At 35.3% G+C, this 21,202-nt stretch overlaps 1 protein-coding gene across 2 annotated transcripts in view; it reads left to right on the top strand.

Moving 5' to 3' along the window:
- The window catches only part of GABRG2 (gamma-aminobutyric acid type A receptor subunit gamma2), a 72,727-nt gene extending 56,301 nt beyond the window's left edge, over positions 1-16,426 (top strand). The window contains exons 7-10 of one of the 2 annotated variants that reach the window (XM_075164126.1): positions 8,016-8,168; positions 10,250-10,455; positions 12,320-12,343; positions 13,808-16,426. In XM_075164126.1, coding sequence (XP_075020227.1) covers positions 8,016-8,168; positions 10,250-10,455; positions 12,320-12,343; positions 13,808-14,083 — 659 coding nt within the window. In that variant the 3' untranslated portion in view covers positions 14,084-16,426. The remainder of the gene's footprint in view (positions 1-8,015; positions 8,169-10,249; positions 10,456-12,319; positions 12,344-13,807) is intronic. The other variant, XM_075164127.1, reaches the window with a different exon arrangement.
- Positions 16,427-21,202: the final 4,776 nt, after the last annotated feature.

The following is a 21,202-nucleotide window of genomic DNA, read 5'->3' as shown; positions in this document are numbered from 1 at the left end:
AGCCACTGCTGAGCAGAGCATACACCAAAGTTCTGGTACCATCACCTGTTTTGACATGAAAGAGAAAAGGCTTTGTCCATATTTTACCATTCCGGGTTTTTTTTTAATTTTATTTCTCCACTTTAGCAGTTTCTGGGTAATCCTGCTGCCCTCCAGTGTGCCGGAAGTGGAAGAAGGGCACACAATGTGAAGGAAATCGGTTGTTTTACAGGCAATGCCCCACAAGCTTACCAGCTAGTTATTATTTATTATTACAGAATATCTGTATAAAAATGGCACCAAGCCTGACTCTTTTTTAAGGAAGAAGGATGCATTTAGGATCCTTTTCGTCCCATTTGCTATTATTTTTATAGTCAATACTGGTCCAGTAGGTTGGCATTTTAAGAGCTAGAGAGAATTAGAAGTTCATCTGGATTCGGTAGGATTTGGGTACGTAGCTCCAGCCCAGAAATGTAAGGCACTGAATTAATACACAGCAAGATGCAATAATGTCAGCTCTAGAAAAATAACAGATGTTTTTCGCATGTTCTAGAAATCTGAATATTGTGGACTTAGCCAATAAACCCTTTGGGTCTGGGATCATCTTGTTTCATGTGTGGGTACATCATGAAACAAACTGGTCAATGATTAAAGCCTTTCAGTTCTAAATATTTTAGACATTTTTAAAAGCTTTTTTTTCAAATTCATCATGAGTGTCTTTTTTTTTTTTTTGAAAGATGATTAATTCAGAGTGAGAGTTTACTCTGAGTACTAACAACAATGAACTTACAACAAAGCTCCTACCTTAAAGGAGGTATTTATAGAAATCATATGTTACTATTTTAATGGTATTTCCATGTGCCATGACTAAAACCAAGAAAACACATCTTTTCCATTAAACTACAATTTACGTGTTCATTCTTTTAAAAAAACCAAACAACAGTGCTAGCTGTGATCTCTGCCTAACAGAAAATGAGACTGTTGGCCAGGTTAACAGTAAAAGAGAGAGAGAACAAGAATGTACCTATTAGTTATTTATGATGAAAAGAAGACAAATTCTGCTGCCACAGTTGTTCTTCATTAACAATTTATGCAGTTTATACTCATTACTTGTAGCACAAAGGTGATGTTACTTTGGCAATATTTCTATCATACGAGAGTCAGTTTAGTTCTTACAAGTGCTCCTCTATTAACAGAGCCATAGAAGTCAGTTATGCCATTTGAGAGTTTGTATAAACACTCAATGGGGAGAATAATTAGAAATTTTTAAGATTCGGTTTTCCACTGGCAGACTTGCAATTGCTTCTCATTTATATTCTGAGGTGACAGTGCCCTCCTGTGGCAAGATTTTTTTAATTTGCTTTTTTCCTATGTATACTCCATCCAGAGAGATGAACTGGATAGAGTTTCCCATATATAAACACGTCATTTATTCATGTACTTGTTTATATGAGTTAATTTTGAGAAAAAGTTCAATTTCTACCTATATTTTCATGTGGTTCTCTAAACAAATCTTTTAAAAGTTCTTGCTCTTTTCTGTATGGTTTCTGTGTAAAATTAGAAGAGAAAAACCCATTGGAAATCTGAACAACTGGTACATATCTGGGTCTGTATGAACCATGTGGCTGTTATTGGCCACACTAAAAAAATGTGCCTATTAGTTACCACATAAACAGTGATATACGTTAATCCTAGTTGCTAGTCTTATGATCATAAAGAACAAATGATGGCCTGAAATTTTGGGAGAGTTTGACTCATACATTACTCTTCTCCTGTCTTTTTTTTTTTCTTGGCAGTTTCACAAATCCATCTAGTAGAGGAAAACTTCAAGTTTTAGAAAGATATAATAAAGATACTTGGTAGCATTTTTCTGCCAGTTATTGATTCATCATCAATATTCTCCTATATAATTTATTTTCTCCACAGATTTTTACATTTCAGGCATAAAAAGTGTTAAGTTATAAACATTACCAGAATTACTAAAACACATATTGATTTTCATACTATTAAACACCGGCAAAAATATTTAAGGTAACCAAATACTCAAGGAAAATCCCGTTCAGAACACATCCAGTTCCTGGGGGAGAAGAGCTCCACAATGAAGCTCCCTGACACCACAGAATCACCATGAGGTGAGGAGCTCATACTTTCAGCACACAGAGAAATTCTGGAGATTTTAGGTAGTGGACTGTATGATGAAACAAATAAAGTTTGAGAAGAACAGAGCCACCTCTACCATCCATCTGTTTTTGCTGTGCCCTTCAGAGTGGTGCATAGCTTTGTAAGAAAGAGAGATAGCACAGGGCTAGTCAGAATAAAGTCATCTTATAAACTTTCAAAAAACTTCTTATGTCTATGGACATATGTCTATGCAGACATTGGTTGTTTTCCAAAACTTTTAACTTAGCCACAAAAGATTTTCATAGAAATATCAACATATGAAAAGGCTAGCCCTTCACCTAGCTGAATTTCCCTGTTCAAAACTCCATATATTTAACAGAAATGAAACACTGAATTTTCTCCACTTCAAAACTATCTAAGAGAATGAACTGAAATGACATATACAAATAACTTCACCAGGTGGCCAACATATAATTTTTGAAGCTTTTCTGCAGTTCTTTCAATAATTTAAATCTAGCAGTGTTTTAAACACCAGAAAAAAGAATCTTATAATAGTAAGTGTGAGACAATCTCAGCTATAAGTGTTGCTACCTGAACTATAATTAAGACACCAATTTCCTGTGATGTTAGAAAGCTGTTCTTTTCTCTAGCATTTGTACTAGCTTCCAAATCACTTCTGAGTACAAATTAGAGGCTTGTTTCCCCAGTACCTTACACTCTGCACAGTCACTTAAACATGCATAAAGAGAGTACTAATGGGTATGATTTCCCATTCACTTCGCACAGGTATAAATGATTCCACAACCAGAAAGCAATGAAGGATCACACCCACTGTGCTGATTAAATCAGTTAAGTGCAGTGTACATTCCCCCTGGCTATGCTTCCTGGCAGGACTAATACCTCCTATTGAACCTTTGGGACTTAGGCTAGGACGTACGCACAGATGGTTCCTCAAATCAGGAATCCACTTTCCCTACTGTCTAACAGAGCCTGAAACCTGGTATTCAAATTACTGTATCACACAAGTGTATGGTAGGAGGAGCTTCCCAATTTCCAAAGTTTGCATAGACTGCTTTGAGTCTGTGTGAATTAGGATGGCACAGGACTGTTAGAAATAATATCTTTTGTAAGGGCTTACTAAGGTCATGAACACTGGATACTGATGGTATGCATCTCCTTTTCAAAATATCTCCTTCTCTATAAGTGACTTAAGGCCCATGCACTTTCTCTGTGTGCAGCAGGGATTATTGCCACCAAGAGAAATCTTCAGCTTCCCACTCAGAGTAGCAATATGAGGCATCTCGTGGCCTTCCAAACATAATTGGCAGGAATATGCATTTAGTAGAAAACATGATATGAGCATGTATACGTGAGGATAAACATGACCTAGATAGCTTTTCCCAAGGGACTGCATTCTGGTTGAAATAGAAGTCACTGAAGAAACTGATTAACTGGTTATCGTATCTTCAGATACGACTACGAAGAAGACTATGTCTATCTATCTATATATATACAACCATAGATGAACACAGAGGAACAGGAGAAATACATATATTCGTACAGAGAGAGAGAGAGAGAGAGAGAGAGAGAGAGAGATGAGGTCTAAATATATTAAGGATGACTTATGCTCTTCAATGTAATAAGATTATTTTTTCCAGGGAAATTTTGTATTTCTTTAAAAATTGAAAATTATCTAGGTATTATTTTCTAGACATAGGTAATAGTTTTATATACCTTAGAATGGGTGGCAGGACTGTAAGGTCTCTGGTGAAAGGCTAAGTAATCCAAAATCTTCTAATCAGGGTCCCAAATGTTAAGTACTTAAGAATGTTGTCTTACAAAGATACTATCAGGTTACATTATTATTGATTTCTAGAAAAATCCAAAAGTATATTAGCCCTCCAAACAGCAGTCTGAGAAGCTTTCTTGCTGCAGTAGACAATACTGGATAAACAAGAGCCAGAGCTCAAGGAAAGAGGATGAAGTAATAATGAAAAGATTATCAATTTGCCAAGTGAGGGCTAATGAATGACACTGTGCTAAGGATCAAGTCTGGTCATTTTTTACTAAAATAATGTCTTCATTTGACAGCTTCATGCAGGCATCATACCAGGAGTGAAAAATTACCTCAGGCACAGAGATAATATGAAAATAACAGAAAGTATTTAAGCTGGTCCCAGCTGAAGAGCAGAGAAGTCCATGAATAGAGTCAGAAAAAACAAATGTGGATAAAAACAGGGCTGGGGCAAGATTCCATCATGAAAGGTGTGATTAAAGCAAAGTACTGTCAAGTCCATGTTCCACAGAGGACTTAATGCATTTTATGTTTTGGATATATGTGTTATGACAACAGATACTAGGTCCTAAATTGCACATCCTTGGTCTTGCATTAATTTGCATGCTTAGAGTACTTTTCTTATTCAAAATCTCAGAAGGCCTGCTGTTACATCATTCCAACATCACTTCCATAAGCTAGGCAATACCAGCAAGATGCTTCTCTGGAGCATCCCACCACTTAGTCCTATTTTCCTTAATGCTTTATTTACAATTGTTCATATTACTTCAAGAGTGGAAGAGATATTCAATACATTACAGAATTATTGACTTGCTTTGTCTTGGCATTTCCTAACTTATATTTGTTATTCTCACTCTTAACTTGAAAAAAATCATCAGTACATCCCACTTCCCAAAATCCCAACCAAGCAAGGTAAGAAATAAACAAAACACTTCTCTCTGGTATTACATTATTCCTGAATTTAGTGAAATTCTCTGAAATAATGGAATTTACTCTAGAACGCAACAGTGTCTGCAGTACCAGCAGGCTTTCAGATTAGAAAGCAACATGTAATTTAAAAGAATTTATGCATTCTTGAATGATTCTTCAGACTGGTCAACTCCACACTGCCTGGCAAGTTATAGTTGACACTGAAGTTTTTACTTCTTCTGATTTAACTTCTCTGTTAGTAGAAACCTTAAAGCCCGTATAAAGTATATATGGTCTCTTATTTCCTCGAACTTTCAGTAAAATGTTTCCAATTCTACAAGGCATGAGAAATAAGGTCTACCGGAATAATTCTGTGCACTTTGTCTATAAATATCAGGAGCTGATATAGTGTTTCCTATGGATAACATTCTGGAGTGTTTTGCATTTTTTTACACATATATCCATTAGGAAAGAAAGTCTTTGCATAAAGGAAGGTGCAATAACATTTGTGAGGGTTGAACAAAATCTAGAACAACTACATCACTTTCTAAATTTTTGGAACATGTTAGCAGAGATATACTATTTCTAAATATAATTGATTAAGAAATTCAGTATTAAAAAAAAAAAGCAGAGAGAATTGTGTTCAATTAGATATAAAACACTTCCACCTGGAGTGTCTGCAGTTTGTGTAGCAAATGCTCTGTGACAGGACACTGCTGTTGCTTTATGCATGGATCGTCCTCTGAAGTGTCATCTTTGAGATGACAGAGAATTCAAAGTAAAGTTTCATTGCTGCTGAATAAACCAAGGCCTTTACAAGTTAGTTAACATTTTAAAAGCTCTTATGCATTATATTTGAAAAAAAAATATTTTTAGTTTAAAATAATGCATAAAATATTGTAAAAATATGATTGTAATAGCTTACTGTATAAAAAACACTCTTTATGTTAAGGGAAAATCCAGACAAGTCTCCACGGAGACCAGATGATCACCACCAAGCTTTCTAGAAAAAACACGATAAAACAACGTATGTGGAAACGGTCTATAAAATGGAAGGACCGAGGCTACTCTCTCTATACACACATATACATATATTCGTATGTTATCCACACAACCATTTGGCTTGGTTTGCATATGCTGTTATTGAACAAGGACAATGCAGTATGCCTTGGTCTAGGTCATCTGGATTTACCTGTTTGTTTTCTCAGCACAGGTGCTGAGTTTTGGATTTGACTCTAATATCTGTAAGAAAGTGCTGGCTTGCGTAGTAGTTTCCGATATTTTCTGTTCTTTTGAATAAAAGATCCTAGAAGACAAGAGTGCTAGAACTACCAAAACAGTTGGGCAAAAAGACCTGTCCAAGTACAGGACAAAAAATATGGAGAAAATAGTTACCTAGGATCTGATACATCTGTTCAGCTACTCCAAAAAAGTCTATAGCAGTTGCAGCTTCAGAAAGAAAACAACCGATTTTTTAATTTCAATTCTGAGCTAATCTTTTATACCTTTTTATGTCCTCATCTATATTGGGGTTTATATTTCACCTCTTTCTTCTGGTAATTTTTTGCCTCATTGAAGTAATATAATAACACTGAGCATGAAAACAGTCTTTTCCTTAAAACTGCTTGCATGGAAGTAATACATCTACTGCTTAAAGTAATCTCTACCATAGTATAGCAGGAAAAAAAAGCCAATTTTGAAATACCAATGCTATTAATAGTATATATGAAGGTGAATGAATTGGTTAATTCCCAAAATTGACAAAATAATCACTTCTCAGGAAGTTAATATATGAGCCAGAGAGATGAAGAATAAGTCATACTGTAATTTTATGGTTTCAGTTTTACAGTGTTCCTGATCAGTGGTGGGTTTTTGGTTTTGGTTTGCTTTCGGTATATGAAGGACATACACATATAATGCAAACTTATCTGTGAATTAAGGGATAATCAGACTGTAGTTATTAAAATTGGTTGCTTATATTCAGCCATATCTCCCTGTAAACTACACATATATAATTTGTTTTTTAAGTTTTTGGTTTAATTATAACATAATATAATTAAATTAAGACCAGTTAATCCCTTGATATGGACATTCACATTGAAAAAAAAATATAACAAAGAAGCACCAACTGAAAAATTATCTCTGAAGTTTCTTCTGTGTCCAGGTTCAAACAGATTATTCTGGGGAAAATTAAAATTTTAATTATGCCTGAAAACAGAGAACTCAATGTTAACTAAAAGTTCTGATCTAAGCAGAATACACATTAGCTACAGAGTCTTTTTGATAACGCTGGAAAACTATCTCACTCTAAATTTGCAAATCCTATTCTGTTTCAGTTTGAGACTTCTCTGGACTCCATTTCACTGAATTGCAATGAAGTCTTTTGTAGCCTGGGGTTCTGTAGTTCTTTTGCAATCAAGATTTCCCAGGAGTGCTGTAATCTGAAGTAAAGATGAGAACTAGTTTTTTTTTAGTTTAGAAAAAATACATCAAAAACCGACGCTTTGTGTATTCCTGAATCCAGATGGAATTTACTTAATAGTTTGAGAGGGAAAAAAACCTGGAAAAAGAATCACAAAACTATTGAATGGGAATGATGTGTTATGCACACCAAAGTAACATATAGCCTGGCTTTTTTGGGCACTTAGGAGATGTGGATTCAAATCCTTTTAGAGGAGATAATACAACAGAAGATCTGCAGGCAAATAAAAAATTAATTATTGACACAACCTAGCCCTGAAGAATAGCTGAGAACATGAAAAATTTAGAAAGTACATCTGAAAGCATGCATTATTTGAGAGCAGAGCTGAGAGTATGCTAACAGGGACAGCATGGTGACTGGAGGTTTGCTGGACCACCACCACTCACTCAGTTGCTCTAACAGGACTGTATCAGGCATTTGCAAGTTATGAGGAATGACTTGGGTAGTAAGAAGATGGCTGTGCTATACAAGGGAGGTTACCCTTGAAATCTTAAAGTACAAGTTACCTAAGTGAACTTGCAAGACTGTTTACTTTCACAGCGTGCAAAATCGACAAGTTCTTGAGCTCTATCAGCATTTGAAGAAGTAGTATGCATGTATTTTCTGCCAGTGTATCTGGTGAATCAGTTTAACATATATACCCTGGACATAGAATAGGAAAATCCTAGCTATTATATAGAAATTCTATGTTGGGTTTTTATTCTATCTCAGTATGCTTTTATTTTACAGGAGACTATGTCGTCATGTCTGTTTACTTTAACCTGAGCAGGAGAATGGGTTATTTCACTATTCAGACCTACATTCCCTGCACACTTATTGTCGTGTTGTCCTGGGTCTCTTTCTGGATTAATAAAGACGCAGTTCCAGCCAGAACATCACTGGGTGAGTTGTTTTTTCCTCCTGCTTTTATTCATGCGTTATGATGTTTAATTGACACCTCTGCAGATCACCAGTTTGTAAATGTAAGAGGAGAGATGATTTCACACGAGCTCTCCTCGTTTAGAGGGATGTAGTCATTTCCAAGGAATAACACAGCCTAGACCATATTCGCATCTCTTCCTTTTTACTATGTCAGATCCTAACTCTGAGTGTTGTAGACTGCCTACAGTAAAAACTTTTGCATCTTTTCTCATGACAGCAGTATTTTTTATAAACATCAAGAGGATGAGGAACATTGCTGGATTAGAGGCAGGGACGCATTAGTTTTATTTGCTCTACTTCCATATCACAGTGACTAGCAATGCAAATGAAATAAATACCAAGAAGGGATCAATCCTTCTGGCTGTCTGCGTGCCGTAGTGGTAAGAAAGGGAGAATGTAGTACCCTGACTTCTACTTTAGGAACCAATAATCAAATGTAGCCTTCAGGCCACAAAATCAACTGAATTTGGTGGTGTCTAAAATCCTATACATGAAAATGTGACATGCAATTAACCAGAATTAGCAATTTCTACACATTTAGGAACTGTTCCACAAATAAACTAAAAGAGAGACCAAATTAACCTTGCTTGTGCAAAGCACCTGCAGCTGTAAGAATTAGCAAAGTAGAAACATTCAACTAGAGAAAGTTAAACCATTTTCAACTTCTGCATTAAATCCACAGAAGTGAGAATCATTTTAGCTTTTCCTTCTGCATTTTCATTTCTTCACAGAACTACAGCACAGAGCACTGGAGTGCAAAATGAAGGATAGCGTTTTCATTCCAGAGCTCTCTTGAAAGAAACACAGGAATAGAGGACCAGTGGCTCCCATGACAGAAAGTTTTAAGCGTTTTATTGCCCTTTTCATGTCCACTCTAAAAAGAAGTTATAAAATCTGCTTTAAAGTAGTATAAAATTCATAAAGGCATTCAGCTGTTATTTTAAATTTTACTTAGGTATACAAAACAGACCAGTCCGTCTGTTGAGAATTAGTCTATTTGTACCACTGAGGAGGTAAAATCAGTGGTATGAAATTTGCCATATAAAATGTGATGGATTTAAACTGTTCTGATGCATTTTTAATGTTCTTCACATTAATGTTCTTCACCGGGAATAACGTTCTGAAAGGAGAAGGGTTGGTGAGGTATGTCATAGTACTTCTCAGCTATAGACTACAGACACTTATGAAGGCCAGAAGAGATGCTGCTTTGGCACAGAGAAAAATCTGACCTCACAGTATTGGAATTATAAGAAGCCCTGAGATACTCTCCCTTCTGGCTTTATATGCAAGAAATCACTTAAATAACGAGCAGCAGATAATTTGTGTGGGGCTAGCATCTTTTGCATAAAACTAGAATGCTTTTAGGCAAGAGAAAGGAAACAGGTTTTTTTCTTTATGTAGCACACATACAAATCTACACACATTTTGTCCTGAAGTTCCTGCTGGATTACATGCTTTCTTAAGAATTTTCATTAATTTCTACCTCAGATAATGGCTGCAAGTATGTCTCTTACTGACATTCGTATCGTTACCCTGCAACTAAAAATAAGCAAAACTTATCCCAACAGCACAAAAAGTTTGAGATTGGTCTTGAGGTTACTTTGAAGAATGAAGTAAAGCAATTTTTATTCTCCACCATGATTTTCTCACTCTGACACAAGTTCTCTTCTCTCTAGCTTTGTTTATGGGCTTGAGCACACAAACTCTAAAATTAAATTTCTCAATTAAAAATAAATAAAGACCCCATAGAAGTAAACTACAAAACTAAAAATCTAAATTAAATTTCTTAGAATCAGTACATCTAACCAAAGTATTCTGCAGAGCAGCACTTGCAGTAACCATGCAAAAATGTTTCATATCCCGTGTTAATCCTCAAAGTTCTCATTGAATCCACATTTCACTGCTGGGATGTGCTGTTTAATATCTTTGCTATATGTTTGAACTCCAGGCATACTTCAAAACCAGTCAGAGAGAGATAACTGGCAAAATTAGTTTGTTACTTGAAGTAATAATATTTCTGTTGTTTTCTATCTATCTACCAGGTATTACAACTGTCCTGACAATGACCACCCTAAGTACAATTGCACGTAAATCTCTTCCCAAAGTCTCCTATGTGACAGCAATGGATCTTTTTGTGTCAGTCTGCTTTATTTTTGTTTTCTCTGCGCTGGTGGAATATGGAACTTTGCACTACTTCGTCAGCAACAGAAAGCCCAGCAAGGATAAAGACAAAAAGAAGAAAAATCCAGTATGTATCTTTTTACCAGAGGGGTCTAAAATTCAATTAGGTTTTCTGAAAGAGCATTTAAATCCCTCTTTATGCCTTACTTTTTTTTCAGACTTTGCTATTACATATATACTCTTCCTTTGTATTAATAGGAATGCAAACATTCACCTTGAGAATGAAAAGCTCATATCTTAAGATTGTCTGGATGACAGAGAAACTAATTTCTTAGAATAAGGATCCTTAACCAAAGCGTTCTGCAAATCACAACTATCACCAAACCATTATTTATGTTACAGATCCAGCTCTTGCTGTGACCTTTATAGAAGAACTGTCAGTTTTTTCTGTCTTAACTTTAGCAATAGTCTCTGCCATTAACTTATGTATGTATTATTGACATGACTCTGTTTTTCTTATTATCAGGACTACAGTTAAACTTTTATATTCAAACTATGGACTGTGCTTTTTCTAATTTCTCCTTAAGCATCTGTTTCCTTTTCATTGTTTCCTTATCTTCTTTTTCTTGTATTTCTTACCTCCTTTATCTACTTCTTTCCCTTAGAAAGAGATTTGGCTAGAAGTTTACAATGTTACTTATGGATGCATGCTACACAATAATAAAAAAATGTATATAATAGCCACGATAAAAAAAATCCTGGAAATACCCTCAATAGAGGTTTGGGGTTTTGCCCACATAGGGAAAAAGGTGGTTGTTTATTTTGTCCAGGACAGATTTCTCCTTGCCTTTTGCAACTGAGCTGAAAAGTCTGTTGTCTAGAATCTCTAGGGTAAAATTCTAGAGGGAAAAGTAGCCGCATTGTCTGCAAAAAAACCCAAATATGCCTGTGAAAATGTGAAGAACAAGTGTTTTACATTAATAGAGAGTACTTTCAAATCCATTTCAGGCATCTAGGAAACAATGAAGTCACTTGGATTTGCTCTGCTAAAATCTTCAAGGACTTTTGAAGATATTCTCTTTTAGTTGTAACATACAGCACAAAAAGAATATAGAAAAATAGTAATTAAAGAACCTTTTATTAAGCATTATTGCTATAATTTCAACTTTAAAAGCTGTAGAGAGATAGACTCTAAAAAAAAAAAATGTACTCTGTAGTGGATAAACAGCCAGAAAAACATCTATAAGACTATATAAGACTATAGAGGAAGAATTCTCACCTAAATTTAGGTATGTTAAAGTTGGATTTGATCATAGGCCTCTCTTTCAGTCAAAAGAAAGAAAGAGGCACTTCCAGAGGGTGATGAGTCCTGGCCTGTCTTAGGCTGAAATAAAAGGTTGTCTGTGTCCATGTGTGTCTTTCACAGTCAATTAAAGGAGCAAAGATTAACTACCTCAAATTTAGTTGTCTCACTTGAAGATGTCCATATAAGGGCAGATTACTTGTTCTTTACATTACTTATCTGTGAGCATTTGGGGACAAACAGAACTATAAATGATTGCCTGGAACCTAATCACAGAGTCTAAAAAACTTAAAAGTAGAGTGTTCAGTACCCAGTCTGCAGGTAAAAAGAATTTTTTCTAAAAAGTGTTTTTATAAACTGTGAATGGTCTCTTTCAAAACAGTTCAACATAAAAGATTGGAATCCCCTGGGAATATGAAAAGATCTAAATGGAGTTTGATATTTTATGTCTTTGGCCCAGGTGTAGTTACAAGACAGTGATGAGTCAAAAATGTGGGGGTTTTATATTACAGATACTTGTTTAAATTGCTATTATCCCAACCTTTCTATAAATTTAGTTCCTTTTGACTTACTATATTTTAGAAACATATTTTTAATTTACATTATTTTTGTCTCTTTCTTTCTTTCCTTCCTTTCTTTAATTTAAAACAAAACCCTCTGATTCTCTTTTCTGTCTACAAAATGAAAGCTTCTTCGGATGTTTTCCTTCAAGGTATAATGTTTTTTGGAATGGAAATTCACTGCATGCGACTGCTGAATTTAACTATTAGAGCTTATATGAAAGTAGTGTTTTGTTGTTTTTTTTTTAATGAGACATCTAAGCATTCTACACAAGGTTAACTTCCTAATTAAGTAGAATGGTTACGTATTTCTAAACAATTTGTAGAGTTGATTCAGCAGCCCAAATACTGATTCACTATGGTTCTGAACTTACCTAAGTTCAAAAGTGACCAACATTATTGGATCGCATGAATTAAGAGAGTTTAATGTCAAAACATTTCTGCTCCTCTCTTTCTCAATTTGCCATGGGATCCAATAGCACCAGCTACACCAGAAACCTGCAATACACCCTTTTAGAACTCAACTCTTACCCCACCTTTTTAACCTTTGTGATTTCACTCCAAATTATAAAACCAAATCTGTTCTGATGTTGACCTGAACAAAATTCAATGTCATCATCAGCTACTCAAATGCTGTTCCTTATGCAAAAAAGTCAGAGTTTTGAAAGGGTTTAAAATGCAGATATATTTTTAATGCTGTCACTGGATCAACACACTCTTAGCAAATTAGCAAATATATCTAGTTATGTTCCACATCTAAACTTTATCTTCATTCAGAAATGCAAAGATTTTGTCAAAAAAAAACCAGGGAAAAAATGAAACCACATAAAATAAAAGCCAAGAAATTTACATACTTATGGAATGGAATTGTTGTTATTTTATGCTAATAACTATCAGCAGGAAATTTCAATGCCTGTCATCCTAGTGTTCGCCAAGTGCTAAAATGTGTTTTAAATACTTAATTTGCTCAATTCATTCCAAATATATATGTGTATATATATGTACAGCTACTATATAAAATTTGGAACATGTTGAACCTTCTAGTTGGTGAACATTAGTAGATGGTGAACTGCATATATTCAAAAAATTGGACAGTCTTATAGAGATTCTCCTAATCTTATTCAAAACACCCAGTTTCTACCTTTTTTCCTGTATATATATTTGCTCCTGTCTCAACACAAACCAGCCCTATATTAAATCCTGCATTTCCAATTGATTATTTCAGTTCTTTCCATGTGCAATACACAAATTGCCTTCAGATATCCAGCAGCTATGTAAAATATAAAACACAAAAGAAATTCAAAATACCATCAATTACATTCCTGAATGTTTCCTTTAACCTCTAATGTTTACTTAGTTTGGCTTTAAAGCTAATTGTCCACAGCTGTTAACTTTATATTGATTTGTGCTGCTTTCCTGTAAAGTTAAAGTGTATGATGCAATTGATTTTAATAAGTAGAAGGTAATATTAGAACTCCTCAGCAATTTCCCATGTACCCCATGCAGAACCATCACTCACGTGTTGACCATTAGTCTCTATCTCCCTGTTGGTCTGGTGATAATAACAGAGTCTCTCCCTCCTGCCATCTTTTTCTTTTTTTGCCACTCCACCTTAGGCACCTACAATTGACATCCGGCCTCGATCAGCAACTATTCAAATGAACAATGCTACACACCTCCAAGAAAGGGATGAAGAATATGGGTATGAGTGTCTTGATGGCAAGGACTGTGCCAGTTTTTTTTGCTGCTTTGAGGATTGTCGAACGGGAGCATGGAGGCATGGAAGAATACATATCCGCATTGCCAAAATGGACTCCTATGCCCGCATCTTCTTCCCAACTGCCTTTTGTTTGTTTAACCTGGTGTATTGGGTATCATATCTTTACCTTTAAAAGCAGAAGGAAATCAGTGATATGAGCCTTACTCATTGAATTTCTTAAAGAGATGGTTTCCTAAGTCCACTTGAAGTATTTATGACACGCTTTATAGTGGTCTGAATTCTTTAGTGCCATAACCCAGTCAATACCAAGCATATCATTTGTCCAAAAATTGCCATCAGGTTATTGTGAATTAAATGTCCGTTCAACATGCTGAAATAATTTGAAATAAAAATTATATAAACAGGCAATATACAGCTATACCTGCTGGAATAGAGAGAAACAAAGCAGACAGGGCAAGGGGAGCATGGCAACAGCACTTAATAGCTGGGACTGCTATTTCAAACAGGAGTGAGAGGGAGGAGAATTCCCAGGTAAAGTGCTGTACAGTTTGTTAACATTGGCTATAATTATGCTATAGCTTTATTCTCTGTGGGCTTTTCTTTTTGGAAGAGTCATCTCTCACTTTGAGTAGGTATTATTAAGCTAGAAAAGTAACTTCTACTCCCACCAAGATAAAGATAGACCTTTCCCTTTGCCATCCCTTTAAGAGCACATGTACAATGCTGTAAATATTTCAATACCTTGTAGTACATAAAGTCTAGTGCATGCATCTTTTGGGGGCCAAAATAAATGAAACAAAGGTACCATAAAGTTTTGTCTTTTATTTTGTGTCTCTGGATGTGCTATTGTAATTGAAATGTGGACAAATTTTTTTTTTCCTTGAAAAATTACCCCTTTCCCTCATGCATGGAAGATCCAAGCAGACAGCACTTTCATGTAAGACATTAGAGAAGCCTTAAGGATTCAAATAAATAACATGTAGACAAATCTGTATGGCCAATATAATAGCTCATAAAGTATACTGTACGTGTCTGCTGCAGTTGTAGCCTTCATTTACCATTTATAATGTCGCTATATTTCAACTGAATTTCCAGTAATTATACATTGCAAGATCAGCTTTAGGATTTAATCCATGTGCTTCTATTGTTCTTTTTCCACATTGAGCTCTACTTTTTCCTTACACAAGTGTTTGTGGGGTTTTTTTAATTCTTTAATCCAGTCCAAGAAACAGCTTTTATTCTAGACATTATTTTTACATAAGAGTTTCAAGTTCATTTTGAAACATCAGATTTTGTATTATATATACACATATAATTCTCTGCCCATTCATGTCCTTGATCAGCAATAGTTGTGGTCAGTGCTGCTTTTCACTCGGTGAGTACCTTTACTAAAAAAAACCTTTACCATGGCTAGCACACAGTTTATAGATAGCCTTGAAAATAAAAGGGAACAAAGGGTGTCTTGGCTACTAAATCACATGTATGCAGTTTATGTGTATTTAAAACCTTCAACCCACCTGGGTGAATCTTGAAAACCATTTATCCACTAGTTTTCAGAACCTGTATGATGCTCAATTATGCAACCTTAAGCACATGTAAATATGACTGACCTTTTTTTTAATTGTCAAAGATATAAAATGTCACCTCCAGGAAAATGGGTTTGCAGATTGAAAAGGGAGATATATAATTTATCATTACAGCATTATTAATAGCTAAAATGGAGGAAAAGGAAAGATTTCCAATGTTTGTATAGTTTTGGAAATAAAAATGTATAAAACAGGAATAATTCTTGATCATCAATTGCTCCTTGTCCAATGTATTTGAAAACATTTTAATAAAGGAATTGCACACACCTGTGGACTTTTTCAATAAAACTGCTGCACTCAATTCCAGTTTCCTTGTGATTAGTTTGTTAAAAGCATGCTTCAAGAACTAGACTGCTTGACTAGTTTGATTAATCATTGCCTAAATATAAGTGATTATAATCCTCATAACCCTCTGCATTGTCTCATTTTGTAGTCAAATGGCTCACCCACATAACTTTCAAGGATGGAGACTAAATCTTTAAAACCATTTTGAAGATTACCTTATTCTTTTAAAAAAAAAAAAAAATCCCTGAATTGGAAGTATCTTAATGAAGAGAGATAACCTTCGTTTATCTACTTTAAGTAGAGAGTGTCTCCACTCCCTGAATGAGTGTCAATCATCTTTCACACAGAAATGTGTTTCAGCTGGTGCCAGACAGATCACTAAGGGGTTTTTTTTGCAGTGGTCAATGACTTAACAGCTTTCCATTAGTTCCTTGCAGTTAATAAGAGTGGCTGATGTGTAAACCTACATTTAAGGTTTCAATTTTTACCTGGATCTTTTCCCTGCTACCAAATAGGTTTTATACAGATCATTATGAATCTCAGCCCAAACCAGCCCTTTAATTCCCTCAGTCCAAGTGCATTTCAGTTAACATATTTAGATTTTTTTTTTGTCAAGGTCTGTGAATTTAAGGATTCAGTGACACTAAGTACTTTACTCTAGTTCAGCCATTAGATTACATGTGCCTATAGAAAGCCTACAATAATGAGGAACAAAGGATCAGATCCAGCAAGGGAGGAGTTTAGTTAAAGATTGAAATACCCCCATCTCAATAATGCAAACCACACAAAATGGAAGAGCATGCCACACCTGCAGTTAAGAAGTTGAGTGAACCTTTCTCACCATATATCACTACACAAAGTAAAGGAAATAAGCCCTTAATCAGTCATTATGCAACACCTCGGCTCCTGCCACACTTATTTAGGTGATTTGTTATTTCCTCCTGGGAAAAATGGATAAGATTCAAAAGGACAGTTCATGGAGAAACATGTAATTCCCAGTGAGAAAATGACACCAAAGCACAATCTAGTGCTAACTAAACAAAAAGTATAGCGTTCCTCTGAATAGAGATTATATTAGCTACTCAGCACAGAATCAAAAGATGACCTTTGTATTGTAAAGCTAGACTGCCACCACAGCAAACAAAATAGCAAGCGAAATAGCATTTGGGTATGATAAGGGTTACTATCCAGAAGAAAACTGCTCAGAAACCTATCTATATAGACATATTCACACATACATATTATATAAAATATTATATTAATGTATACATTATACATATTAACTCTCCCAGTTGCATTCTAGGGAAGAAACTCACTCCTGATGCAACAGACTTGCTAAAATGTTTTCAAGCTCATCACATCACAGATAGCTATTACTGCTCTGGGATATGTCTGAGGATGTACAGACGGTCATTAAGAGTTTTGTCAAGAATACACTAGTGGCACAATTATCTACTTGCTATTTATATTCCAAGAGTACGTAGATGTCCTGACTGAGACAAGGCATTGTTGTCGCAGGGATTATGTCGTATACACATATCAAAAGAGAACACCCTCAAAGCATTTATAAATCTTTATACATTTATAACATTTACAAACCCCAGTTTGTAAATAAACAGCTGGTATTCAGAGGGATAACGTGACTTAACAATAGTTCTCCTATTTTCAATGTTAGGCAACCACAAAACAATGTATTTTAACTAGCCAGTATTGAATAATTTTAACCTCTGTACAACACAAAACGCTAAAGCTCCTAAAGGTGCAGTTCCCAGCACAGATTATATACACATACATAAAAAAAAAGGAGAAGAAGAGAAAAAAAAAAGGCAAGTGGTCTTCTTTTTAATCCACTCATTTCTACCTCATTTTTTTCACAGTCACATAAATCTAGCTAACATGAATGGACTGGTCAAATAAACTATGTGTATCAGTTTCAATGACACAGCTATAGCAGCAAATATTGGCATATATTGGAGGTCCAAATATTTGGACCTCCTTCCTCCTGTGCCCCCAAAGCCCTTCAGTTTAAAAACACGGGTAGGAAAAGGAAAAAGAATATAAAATACTCAAGTAAATGAATAATGTGAGAAATGGAAAAAGAAAGCTTTGTTAACTGCACAAATTTTAGTAGATAACATTACTTTACATGGAACAAAAAAAAAGAATTGGGAAAATATAGTTTTAGATTATTTGCTTTGCCACAAAATCTGGGTTTTATAGGATCGTGGTAGAGATGACCTGTAAACTGGGATTTGAAAGAGGATAAGCAAGGGTTTTTTCAGGTTTGCTGAAGTGTTTCTCATGCTACAGAGGAATGGGAGGACTAAGTAAGAAAGTCTTTGTGGGAGAAGCTGGTAGTTGATGAATGAAACTAAGGCATGACTATGACACAGAGGCTGAAGTCAATATTGAGCTGATCTGCTCTATCCAGCCTGCAGCTAAGAACTGAATTAGGGAAGCAAACAAAAGAATTTGCTGAATTATGTAAGAATTATTTTGTTAATGGACTAAAGAGGCAGCCCAAAGCAACAAGCTAAGAAGAGGAATATGATCCATAGAAAATATAATAATTGTCAAAGCCAGAATAATGAAGGTTGCAGTTCTCTGAACTGAATAGAGCATGTTTAGCATTCAGGATTCATCTACATGGATGAAGAACCAGATTTTGGTGATGTTGTGGCAGAAAGTTAATGTTATTTGGAAATGAATCGCTAGGTCCAAGATAAGGACTTAGTGAAAAATAAAGCCTGTTCAATAGGCTTCTGCAGCTGGAAGAATAAAGCCTGTTATTTTAAGCTAAGGGATCCAAGGCAGAATCCAATAATAAGTATGAACACAAGAAGAAAAGTAAAAATATATAGGAGCCATCTAAATGAAACTTAATTACAGCCCAGGAGAAAAAGTGACATTTTAAAATGCAAGTGTTGTCTTTCAAACAAAATTTCACTTGCTTTGCAAAGAGAATTTAATTAAATCTTATGAAAAGCTTCACAGGTAAATCAGTTTGTTATACCCATGAGAGATCTATTGTTCCATTTATAAAAATTAAAAGCCAATGCACTTTTCCTCCTTATTTAGAAGGATCCTGTAGATGAAAAGATTTAGACTTCCTACTTACACATTATTGTGTTTTCTTTTTAAAGTCAAGATTTACAATGAGCAACATCTGTTGAATATGTAAAAGAAAGTTCATGACCTTTAAAAGATCTTGAATAACAGACATGAACTAAAAGCTTTGCTTACAAGTCAGTAAACCCACTTGAATAATTCATTCCAGAATGTTGAATTAGTTCAGACAAACATATAAAAAAAGGTTGCCTCTCTTGTAGGGAAAAGAAAAGCACAGTGTGATAAGACTGGATAAGATTTTCTCATTTGGACTCACATAAAATTCATATTGATTATCAAAATGAGAAAAGGAAAATAAGAAATGGGAAAAGATTAATATAGCTTTAATTCAACCAGTATGAAAAACATTAGAAATATTGATCTTTCCACCAGACACATGCTTTTTGATACTGGCATATTGAAATCTATATCTGATGAGTTTTAATCAGCCATCACTCTCTTTAGAATTTTCAGGCATATGCTATAAGCCTAACTATAGACTCCGTCATTTTGCCGTGAGAAGCCTAACCTTGATTTACCCACAGGAAGAAAAAAAAAAAAAAAACAAACCCTCCCCCCAAAAAAGCTCCAAACCAAGACTTCTCATTTCATTCCTAAAATGAGGCAGAAACACATAGAGACATCTATCCAGCTAATATATTTACAAGATGTCTATTAAAATAGTAGGTGAGGCTATAAACTGCTTGAAAGTCAGATAGACCTGCTAGAGAGGATTTAGCATAGCTGGATACTTTGCTGTATTAAAGAAGAAAAAAACCCACATGTAAATTTACCATGCCTTTATTAAAAAAAAACCAAATGTCTGCATGTTTGTATTGACAAAAGTATGCATATTCATAAATTCTCAGAATTCATTTCAGTGTTTCCCTTAAGACTAGAAGTGAAAGACTAGACCGACAATTTCAGCAATTGTACAATCTCACAAACCTATACAGATTTCACAGATTTTTCTACGTCTCCTTCTGTTCTACTTATATCAGTGCTCTTTAACCTGCTGCCACAGTGAGATTTCTTGTAGAAAAAGGCATTTTCCTTTTGCTTTTTCCAATTCCTTTGCCCTCACTGAACATTCACCTGAATTTGATAGCTTTCCTGCTGATCTAGCAGCTCTGAATCTTTCTTGCATATACACTGCTTCTGTCCCATAAATCACCATCCTCACAGCTTCACCCAAATTTGTGATTCCATTTCAACTCTGAATAATTACTGTAATCTGAAAACTATCACTTTTAAAGAAACTGCAGGTGAAGTTGTAAAGTTAATGGACGCAATACTAGGAAGCTAAAAAGAGATGACAGACCTATTGCTAACTTCAAGCTTGCCTTTACTTTGCTTGTTTTCAGGAGAGCTGATGCCAGCTCTTGTTAAGGCCCGGTCTCTCTACACCGAATTGTAATAGCCCAGAGAGTACCCATATTCGCACAATCTGCAAACCCTGGCAACATCTAGGTGTGGCATAAATCTCACCAAAGCTGTACCCTCCCCATATAGCAGCACTCTGCTGGTGTCAAGCACCTGAGGATGCTGTCTACAGATGCTGAAGTTCCTCGAATATTTCTGGAAAGCAAAGATAATGGTCACACCGAAACAGTGTGACCTTCAAACCCCAAGTAAGACTTCATGAGGGTTTTTTGGCTGCCCTTCCAGGTTCCAGTAGCTTTGCCAGTTTCTTAGGAGTCTTTAGCGGCTCTTTTGGAATATACACTAGCTGAGCACACCCTGGATGGCCCCTGGGAGAGTCTCAATATCAGAGAATCACAGGTACAGGCTATACAGGGATGAGAGAAGGTAGTTTACTAAATGTTATATAAGGTTTGAATCAAAACAAAACATTTGTTCTTCAGCTCAAACACTTGGGATATAGAAGGAATATTAAGTCTAAAGAATAAAAACACTTAACAAAATGATACTGCAAGAGCAGCTTAAGAAACGGTCATTTAGTTATAAAAGTGTTTTTCTCCCTTTATTTCTACAGATTATTTTGCAAAAATGCCACAGGGAAAAAAAGAAAAAAAAAAGAAAAGATCTGTATTAAAACAAACTACAAAGAATATCAAGTACACCTCTAAGTTTGATTTGTCAGAATAATTTGTTTATTTTTAAATTTACTGTAGAAACATCCTAAGTTAGACTTTGTTACAAAGGTGAGTGAGCAATAGGGAGTGTGACGGTCTATTTGTTCTGCTCCCCTCTAGGTCCCATGGAGCATTTGGACAGACAGGTCCAAACCACCAAAACAGGTGGTTTCCCTGAGAGAATGCTACGTGGGGACACATATTAGCTCAAATTAC

Source organism: Calonectris borealis, chromosome 15, assembly GCF_964195595.1.
Source record: "Calonectris borealis chromosome 15, bCalBor7.hap1.2, whole genome shotgun sequence".
Taxonomy (NCBI): Eukaryota; Metazoa; Chordata; class Aves; order Procellariiformes; family Procellariidae; genus Calonectris; species Calonectris borealis.
This window is presented reverse-complemented; position numbering and strand designations above follow the sequence as displayed.